Below are 9,762 nucleotides of genomic sequence, written 5' to 3' on the forward strand. Positions count from 1 at the left end.
GAAAAACATTAGAGAAGAAAAAAAGAGAAAGTACAGAAATCAGTGATTGAAGTGAATATTTATATATATACACAGTGAAGCTTCAGAACAGTAGAATAGAAATTCTGTATATATAATAAAGCTTTGAGACAGAAGAATAGAAATTTTATAAGTTTTTCAGCTGAGAATTGATGACTGAGAATTGAAGCTTTCAGCAGAATCTATGAAGTGAAATGAAATAGTCTATATAATTGATCAGGCGCAGCCTGTCACATAGAGAGACTGTATAAGTTGCAAAGTGAGTATAAGTAAGTATTTCATACTTATCTCTTTATATATTATAGAAAAATCAAATTTTTTATGTACATTTTATCAAAAATATTTGAATACTCTGACTTATACAGCTCAGATCAATCTTCAAATCTTCATTCTTTTGTTTATTCTGCTCTTTTCATACATTCTCTACAGTATTTACATTCTTTATACTTTTCTCTATATTCATTTTTGATCTCTGTGTTCATAGCATGCACTGCTAAATTCTCTGTAACATGATCTCATGTGATGTCATGTGCATCTCTTTGAATTCAGATGGGATTGAACAGCTGGCTCTGCAGTCTGTATGGCTCTGATTAATCTGATAATGGTGATAGAGGTGATACGGGGTGGAAGAGAGTGGTAGGGGGGGAGAGTGATAGAGGCAGTAGAGAGGGTAGAGGGTGGAAGGGGTCGAAGGGGTCGAAGGAGTGATACGGGGTGGAAGAGGGTGGTAGGGGCAGAGGGTGGAAGGGGTGGTAGAGCGCGGTAGAGGGTGGTAGACGGTGGTAGAGGGAGAGGGTGGAAGGGGTGGAAGGGGTGGAAGGGGTGGAAGGGGTGGAAGGGGTGGTAGAGGTGATACGGTGTGGAAGAGGGTGGAAGGGGTGGTAAGAGGCGGGTAGGAGGTGGTCGGGGGAGGGTGGAAGTGGTAGAGGGGGCTGCGCAAGCAGCAAACCGAGCGTAAGCGAGCATTTGATGCTTGTTAATATTATATTCGGAGAAACTTCCTGTAGACTGAAAATCAAAAGGAGTTTTACCTGGTGTTACTCTAACTGACGACTAGGAACCAGTTACATTAATTAATTACATCAAGATGTAGTAAACTCCTGCCACCCCTTTTTGCTCAATGCAAGAAGAAGACCAATATTACACGCTTTTATTTATCATGTCCGAGTCATCGCCCCCGCGCTTTAAATGTGAACTAACCCAGTTGATTGGTCTAGTCGCAGAGCCCAAGTATAGCTCTTCTGTAGGCGATTTCGCAATCTTTTGTTAGCTTGATGTTGCCAATCTTCCATGAGAACTAGAAAACGCTAACTTACTTGTAGCGCCTGCACTCTATGCGCTGGATACTAGCCACAACACACAGTGACTTTGCAAGCATCACTGGTACAACGAAAGTTCTGTTAGCATCTGGCATTGACGTGTTTAAGGGCAGAAACCTTTCTGAGAAAATCATTTTTCTCTTTTGAAATTCCTTACTTTTCTGCGTCTGACTTCCACGAGAACACAAACGAGCCGAGAAAAGACCCGATCAAGATGCAAATGATAATGTACCCGTTGTAGTACATGGCTAGCAGCATGATGAAATAAGCGACACCGAATTGCACCATGTGCAAAAGTGAGCGGGCAGTATGTTGAAGCAGAGTCGGCCGTGGAGCACGATTTCCTGGGCCAATCGGAGTCTCTACCGGAGATCCTAGGCTACTGGAAGTCGATTTCGGGCTCATGATTATTCGTTGCAATCGTCGTGAGTAGATGTTGCTTCTTCCAGCAATGTATTTATCGAATTCGTAACCAGCGCGCCGGAGGAATTCAAGAGACATGACGAGGAGAATGACGCCGATGCATGACCCTGCAAACATGCCCCTAGAGGTAATTCTCCATGTTGATGAAATGAAGCCTGCAGAAAAGAAATGTCAGGGGCATTGAAGCACATTGAAAAGGGCCAATAGCTCAAGGAAAAAACGTAAAAGGGAATCCTGTCCTCGTCATGGAGAGATTGGGAGAGCTTACAGGCATTGATGACGTCCCAGTTCCAAAGCATCTACAGGTGTAATTGATGTTAATCCCACGCCCACCGTTGCGCACCCAGCTAAGCAGTTCAACAATTCTATTGGAATGTCGTAACCTACAGAGATCTTGCAGTCATTGTTGCTCCCATGGTCCATTCCGCCCATACTCATTCTACTAGCAATAGTTGAGGACGGCATTGATGCCCTACCAGTCAAGGGTGACAAATCCATTTCGATGCCGGAATGGTTTGAAAGTCAGCTGGAATGAATTCTCTGAAATCTTGCCAATTGGCAGTGAAGAAGACAAATAATACTAAGTGGCAAAGTGTTGGTGGTCATATTGCCCTCCCTTTATACCAGCAGGCAAGAGGCAACATCTGTGTTTAGGTTAATTTTTTAAACCCAAACCCAAAAACTACAGTTCGAAAAGCCCCGAGCAGAAAAGCTCTCACAGGTGCCATGGTGCACTGTCTCTGTGGATGCTACGCATCTCCAAACACTAAATGAGTGTGTTTGAGCAAAACATTCCCTGACCCGCTTCCGCAAACGGTACGGCGGGGACGGGAAAGCCGTCTCTGGGGAGATTCAAGAATGAGTCAGTTTTTAGTTCCAATATGAGGTGGGGAAGAAATGCAAATCCAGCTGAGATTCTACCTCTGGAGCGTTGTTAATTTGCTCAAATTTTCGCTTGCACTTGCAGTTGAATGCCTGTGATAATAGGACTATATGACCTAGAAACACAAACAAACTCAAAACTCCAAATCCCGTAGCGTCTTCAGGCCGGTGAACTCTTGTTTCCACCTTGTCATTGGGTAGTTAGAACATTAATATTCATTGAACTGGACCCGAATCCATAACTAAAGTATCACTTTATATTCAAACTCACCTGGCAGTCTTCCTATCTAGCAAAACACTCACGTGATCTGCCAGATTCAGTGATTCACACAATGGTCTTGGCTGACCAACTTCATCAAACACCACCATCCCTCCCCTTATCGCCAACCTTGGGAGCCATACACATGGCCACATATAGCATCAACTGCTCTTCATCGATACTCTATTCAAGTTATCACCCAGAATGGTGCGCCATTCCCCCAAGCCATCGTCTGCTGGTGTTTTGCCCATCCCTGCGACGGCCACTCAAAAAGGAACATCAAACAAACCGAGCTCCAGAGCTGCTGCTCCACGGTTGAAGCTACTTATTCGAAGGCTTCCGCCTGGTCTGACGCCTCAGGAATTTGAGGCAGTTCTGGGCGATGAGTGGAAGGTTGGGAATGGAAAAGTTGACTGGTTTCACTACAAGGAAGGAAAAGTTTCTAAAGAGTGAGTCGTGCCTTTTTTTCTCACTCTCAGGCAATGGAGGATGATACGGAATCATTGACGACTAAACGATGATGCTAGCCCGGCAAAGCCTTCTCGACCTACGAGGGTATATCTACGTGTTACATCTATACCGCTAGTTGAAGAATTATCCGAAAAAGTCCGAGCATCTGCATTTCAAGATGCGCGCAACACCAGTCGAGATCCTGTTGTCCTGGGGCCGCCTGCGGTAGAATATGCGCCTTATCCCCGTGTTCCTAGTAGCAGAGTTCGCAGGGATGGCCGTCAGGGAACAATAGACCTGGATTCCGACTTCATCGCATTCCTTGAGAGCTTAACAAACCCTGTAACCAAGCCTGCTATGGATATCGGGGCGGAGGATACAAAGGAAGAGAAACCAACGATAACCCCCTTAATCCAATTCTTAAAGGATAAAAAAGCGAATAAGGGCAAGGAGGCCAGTTCTCTCACAAAGCCCTCGAGACACGGTCGTGGTGATGCGAGGGAGGGGAAAGACCCTAAAGTGGAACGGGTCCATGCCAGGAAGTTGTTAAGCCGAGCGGACAAGGCAGCGCCCTCACCGGGAGACAGACAGTGGAAACTTGACAGGGCCACGAAGGAAGCCGTTAAAGCAGTTAACAAACAGACAGCGAACCAAATATCAAAGGCTCCCGGAAAGACAATTGCATCGCGGTTGCCAAAAGAGGAACCGCCGGCCCAGACTGCACCGCCTGCGGAGCGCAGACGAGTGCGGGGAAGTATGAGTGCCGCAACTAAAATTCTACGACGGGACTTGGGACTTGCTCCAACTACTCCACGCAGAAGGCCAGAGAAACCAGCGTACGGAGAGGGTGCATCATCACCACCGACGAGCGAGACTGCCAAAGGACTCGCGTTTTCCAACGGTGAAAGTGGTAAACGGACTTCACTGAAAGCTAGCAGGGAAACTGAATTAGTTAGGAAGCCCGCAATTACAAAATCTCCCAAGGCTTCCTCACCGTCCAACACGGCAACAGGCCGTAATGCAAACAACTCGACGAACGCGCCAGCAAGCCCGGGAAAGCTCACAACCCCGCCTGGACCGAAGCACTCCTCTCCTACACAAGCTTCTGGCAAAGCATGTCCCCAGCCCACCGCTACACAAGCCTTTTTGAAGCATGCTAATCCATCCCAAGGGGTTACTGAGGAGTTGCTCGCGAGCGGTTTTTCTACCTTTGGAAAAGTTGTGAAAGTGGAGATAGACAAAAAGAAAGGGTTTGGGTACGTGGACTTTGCGGAGCCAGACGGGTTGGCTAAGGCTATCCAAGCCAGCCCAGTCCAGATAGCGCAAAGCCAAGTTGTAGTGCTGGAGAGGAAATCGGGCGCAGCGGTTGCACAGGCACGGGGAAATGCTAGCAATCGGCCGAACCAACCTCCAGGGGGTGGAGGGCCAGCACCCTCACGACCGACTCGCCGAGGGAATAGAGGCAAGGGTGGATTTAAGAAAGGTGGAGGCGGAGGCAATGCTGGCGGTAGTGCTGCTGGGGGAAACAAAAATGCCTCGTCAACCTGACGATGGCAGTATCCTATGTCTAGGAATAACTTATACCTTTCACGAGACGAGAAATAATTTGCATTGACTAGGTAGCGAGAGCCCTATCTGTCGAGATTCTCGAGCTTCTGATGTTACGAGTTTTGGGTCGTTGGGATTAGTAGTGGCATATCACGAGGAGTAAATTTCATTTGTCATGTACAGTGCATCCATAGAGGAATTTGCGTAATGATAATCACATGCAGTGGAGAAAAAATTAAGTTTGCAGAAATTTTTTTCATTATCTTAACTAATGTGCTATGTTGGTATCTATCGATGGCAGATAAAGTACCGAACTCATCAACACACATCAACGTAACTTTTGACCGAAAAATATGTAAAATACTATACAGGACCTTTCAGACCTCCGCGGCGCCCACCAAACCAGGCCGACCGAAGTCAAGACGCCAAGGAAAGGTCAAGATCATCACCACTCCCTTGATTGAAACGGGTACACATCGGTGACTTAAGCCTCCAGACACATGTAACCCGAGCCAATCGAGGCGGGAGCATAAAGGCTTCACTCTAGGGCGCCGGGGACATGGTGGTCATCAGCAAGGTTGGGGATTCAGTCGCTAATGCGAAAAAATCAGGTGGGACGATTTACTATAGAAATGATTCTCTGTAACGGGTGAATCAGTATCAAGATGTGATTCATAGATGCTCGGGGGGGGGCGATAATAGACAAATGTAAGGGGGGGTGCTTACTTGAAGTAAAGTCGACTGGATTTTAAAAAAAGGATGCGGATGTAGGAGGCTTAAATACTTTTCGCGGCAGGCGCTAGCGATGCGCTAGCCATAAGCGAGATCTGGATCAGGTAACCACGGCTAGGTTGGGGAAGCGACCGACTTAGGGCTGATATGTCATGTGAACGAAATTTTAGACTGAAATAAACAAGGCTAACATAGCAAACAGAGCAAACAAGCCGCCAAAAAGTCCAGTATTTGACCCCAACCCAGGTTCATTTTTGTTTCGACGACGAGATAGATATTATACCACCCGCGTTCTTGGCCGAAGCAGGTGTATGTAAATAATATCAAAATGGCTTGGGAAGACCTGGGAATTGTTGCACGGGGTATGTAACTTATCTCATGTATTCCTTTTGCGCTCTGACTGTCTTTTCTCACAATCGTCGCAGGACTTCTCACCTTGTGGCATCGATACCGAGCCCCCATCTTTCTACTCGCAGCTGTGATCTTTACTGTCGTGTGGCTAGCTCCAAGAAATTCTCAACCCAATACTCCAGAACCTGATTCACTTCCTGCCTCTCTAAATAAGAATCAGAATCAAAACGCAAAATCCGAGCTGGAGTCATTCTCCAGCAATGACCAAGCGGCAGGCGATTTACCCAAGCGCCATCGTTCAAGGTCCTCCTCCGTTGATAACAGACCTAAACAAGTTACGCAACCTGCTAATGGGCCTAAGAGGGTACGCGGCATCAAACCGGAGAAGAATGGCGCCAAACACCAGATCGGCGGCGGAGGATTACCCCGGGGCATTGTCATCCAACCTCTTGTATTTTACGCCTCGTTGACCGGTGCTACTGAAACATATGCCAAATCATTCTGTGATAGACTACAGAAAGCATCTCACCCATTACTAGAGAATAATGGTAAAACAAACATCCTACCTCCAGAGTTACATGATCTATCGTATATCGAGCTTGACGACTATTTCATCACCGCGCCGAAACCGCCCGAGTCAGCTCCGAATACCAGGTTCCTTTACTGCATTTTGATCCCGACATACAATATCGATACGATGATTAATACCTTTTTGGGTCATTTAGATGATACGCACAATGATTTCCGCATCGATACGTCTGCCCTGTCTGGGTTGGTCGGGTATTCCGTTTTCGGCTTTGGCGATCGGGAGGGCTGGCCGACGGAGGAGGAAGGGTTCTGTTCACAGGCGAAAGCAGTAGATCGATGGATGGCCAAGTTGACTGGGAAAAAGAGAACATATCCATTAGGAATGGTGGATGTGAAAGGAGACAATATCCAAAAAGTCCTGAATGAATGGTGTGATGGATTGACCGATGTTATGTTCGACGTAATGACGTCCGGAGGACTGGGCGAGGGTGTTCGTGGAAGCGGTGATCCCGTGGAAAGTGACGAGGAAGATATAGATGACGATGGCGAAGACATCAACGAGAATGGTGAGAACCGTCGGAATAAGGGCAAGAATGAACAGATTATGGACCTTGAAGACATTAACTTCGGCGGTTCCAACAGCAGGAACGCATTTGCTAATGCTCAACCATTGCCTGTCGATTTCACAACACAGTCCCGCGCTCAAGCTTCCAAACCTGCCTCTCAGCTAGAAATGGTGCCTACCTCATCACCTACCTACGCCGCTCTGACCAAGCAAGGATACACAATAGTTGGATCGCATTCGGGTGTGAAAATATGCCGGTGGACCAAGTCCGCCTTGCGAGGTCGTGGCTCCTGCTATAAGAATTCTTTTTACGGAATTAAATCCCATCTTTGTATGGAAACAACCCCATCGCTCTCTTGCAGCAACAAATGTGTATTCTGTTGGCGCCACGGAACAAACCCCGTTGGAACTACCTGGCGCTGGAAAGTGGATCCTCCTGATCTCATTTTTGATGGAGTTAAGGCTGAACACTATAAGAAAATTAAAATGCTTCGTGGTGTGCCTGGTGTTTCGGGCTGAACGCTTTGCTGAAGCCATGAGTATTCGACATTGTGCGTTGAGCTTGGTCGGGGAACCGATATTTTATCCCCACATCAACAAGTTCCTGTCTCTCCTTCACAATGACCGTATTTCTAGCTTCCTGGTCTGCAATGCACAGCATCCGGATGAACTTGCGGCGCTTCATCGCGTTACGCAACTGTATGTCTCCATTGACGCGAGCAACCGCGATAGCCTACGGAAAATTGACCGCCCCCTTCATCGTGACTTCTGGGAACGATTCCAACGCTGCCTTGACATATTACGAGAAAAGAGATACCTCCAGCGGACTGTCTACAGGCTTACACTTGTCAAGGGTTTCAATGTGGATGAGGAAGCTGCTGGTTATGCTGATCTTGTGGAAAAAGGTCTTCCCTGCTTTGTGGAGGTGAAGGGAGTAACCTTTTGCGGCACAAGCACTAGTGCTAGTGCTGGGCTAACCATGCAAAACGTTCCGTTCTACGAGGAAGTTGTAACTTTTGTCGTTGCATTAAACGCTGAGCTAACCCGGCGCGGCCTCGGGTACGGCATTGCAGCCGAGCATAAGCACAGCTGCTGTGCACTGCTTGCGTCCAACAGATTCTACGTCAACGACAGGTGGCATACGAGAATTGACTACGACAAGTTCTTCACTCTCCTGGAAAAGGAAAAGAACGAGGGCATACCATTCCGGCCTGAAGACTATATGAGGGAAACTGAAGAATGGGCGTTGTGGGGAAATGGAGGGTTTGATCCGAAGGATACACGTGTGCACACTCGGGGAAGAAATAAGGCAAAGCTAAATGCAGCTCTGAAGGAAGCCCAGGACGCTAGCGTTTCTGCTGAGGGCTGAGGCGTAAATTGTGGCTCAAACTTTCTTTTGTCCGTACATTAGTTCCAGTGGCTTGCGACATAGCGATTTGAGAAGCAATTCCATTCTGTGTTTCAGGCCACGGACGATTGTCGTCACCTCTAACTTTTCGCTGCAGAAGTAAGGCTCTGATCTGCCGCTTCGCTGCTAGTGTTCCAGTATCGGCTGTCCATTTACTGCGCCCGTAGCGACTGTTCTGTGCGCAGGGGTGAGGGCATCCCGTCCTGCCACAGTGGACTCAAGCTGCAGGACCATCATAACAGCCATCACTGCCCATACCCTCGATAAAGATATTCTCCGGAAACAGGAAGGGGACCTCGATAGCTCGTATGGCTAGAAGCTTGTGCGGCTACTTGGATGCGTTTAAGAGTCCGGAGAAAACCTTGATCTCCCTTTGTTTGGAACCTACAAGTAAGGTGGCAGTGAGAAATTGAAATGATCGCTGTTAAATCGGCCCTAGTGGCACAACCAGTACAATCTCTGTCGATCAAAATTGTTTTCCCCTGGCGTAGAATAATTAATAGGTTTCTTGTTAACTATGTTGAATCATTACTTTACCTACCATTGACAGAGTGGTATTCAGCCGAAAAGGAAGGTTATGTACGCCATCGTAAAATTGACACCCCAGAAAATTTTTTAGCTACATGCTTCGAGGTATATTTCTGAACACTTGGCAGCAAGCTTGTGTATTAAGGCACGTTTGCAGGGGTAATGCTTTCTTTAATATTTATGAAGAATATCTACTCTTCGGCAGTTGGTAGCCACCAGTCTTTCTACCATTCAATTCGAGATAGTTATAGAGCACTTACTCAAGGGCTTAGAGTGCCCTGCAATATATTTTAAACTTTTGAGACTTCAATATTTCTTCGAGGATAACGTTATTAATGAAACAATATAATCTTGGAGGATACTGTTATTGTGTTGTGTTGTAATCTAACTACGCGAGTTACACTAAATGGATAGGTTGGGGTGACACATGACTAGGGTAGGTGTAGTAATCACCAACACCCCCCCTTGCTACACTGTGGCCTATAAGCTGCCACCCGGGGCCTCCCCCATCCTCAAATCTTTCAAAAACACAATAATAATTAATTACATCAATCAGACCCTGATTTCCTCATTAGAAAAGATGTCTGTACAGCAATAACTGTAAAAATCAAGAAATACATGCAAAGTTCATTGATCTGCTGTATCATTATTATCATTCAATCATTTCTTCTCAATTTTCTGAATGTCAATTCTTTTGACAAAATCTTCAAATGCATGCTTCATCAGTGACTTGATAAGCCTGTCAGCTATG

General features: G+C 46.6%; 3 protein-coding genes across 3 annotated transcripts; 2 read left to right on the forward strand and 1 right to left on the reverse strand.

The window, feature by feature from the left end:
- Positions 1–374: 374 nt before the first annotated feature.
- BDBG_01652 (high affinity copper transporter) lies at positions 375–2,734 on the reverse strand. The gene is made up of 5 exons (XM_031720425.1): positions 2,148–2,734; positions 2,029–2,059; positions 1,495–1,915; positions 1,335–1,398; positions 375–1,259 (listed from the first exon to the last, which is right to left on the reverse strand). Exons 1-4 carry the CDS (start codon positions 2,256–2,258, stop codon positions 1,365–1,367), a joined length of 597 nt encoding a protein of 198 aa, XP_031576605.1. The 5' UTR covers positions 2,259–2,734; the 3' UTR covers positions 375–1,259; positions 1,335–1,364.
- Positions 2,735–2,909: 175 nt separating this feature from the next.
- BDBG_01653 (nonsense-mediated mRNA decay protein Upf3) lies at positions 2,910–5,355 on the forward strand. The gene is made up of 2 exons (XM_002628699.2): positions 2,910–3,350; positions 3,429–5,355. Exons 1-2 carry the CDS (start codon positions 3,106–3,108, stop codon positions 4,897–4,899), a joined length of 1,716 nt encoding a protein of 571 aa, XP_002628745.1. The 5' UTR covers positions 2,910–3,105; the 3' UTR covers positions 4,900–5,355.
- Positions 5,356–5,959: 604 nt separating this feature from the next.
- Positions 5,960–8,444, forward strand: BDBG_01654 (flavodoxin and radical SAM domain-containing protein; the record flags this gene model as incomplete). The annotated part of the gene is made up of 3 exons (XM_031720426.1): positions 5,960–5,993; positions 6,057–7,316; positions 7,438–8,444. 3 exons carry the CDS (start codon positions 5,960–5,962, stop codon positions 8,442–8,444), a joined length of 2,301 nt encoding a protein of 766 aa, XP_031576606.1.
- Between the last annotated feature and the right edge of the window lie 1,318 nt (positions 8,445–9,762).

This window comes from Blastomyces gilchristii (assembly GCF_000003855.2).
Source record: "Blastomyces gilchristii SLH14081 genomic scaffold supercont1.2, whole genome shotgun sequence".
Lineage (NCBI taxonomy): Eukaryota > Fungi > Ascomycota > Eurotiomycetes > Onygenales > Ajellomycetaceae > Blastomyces > Blastomyces gilchristii.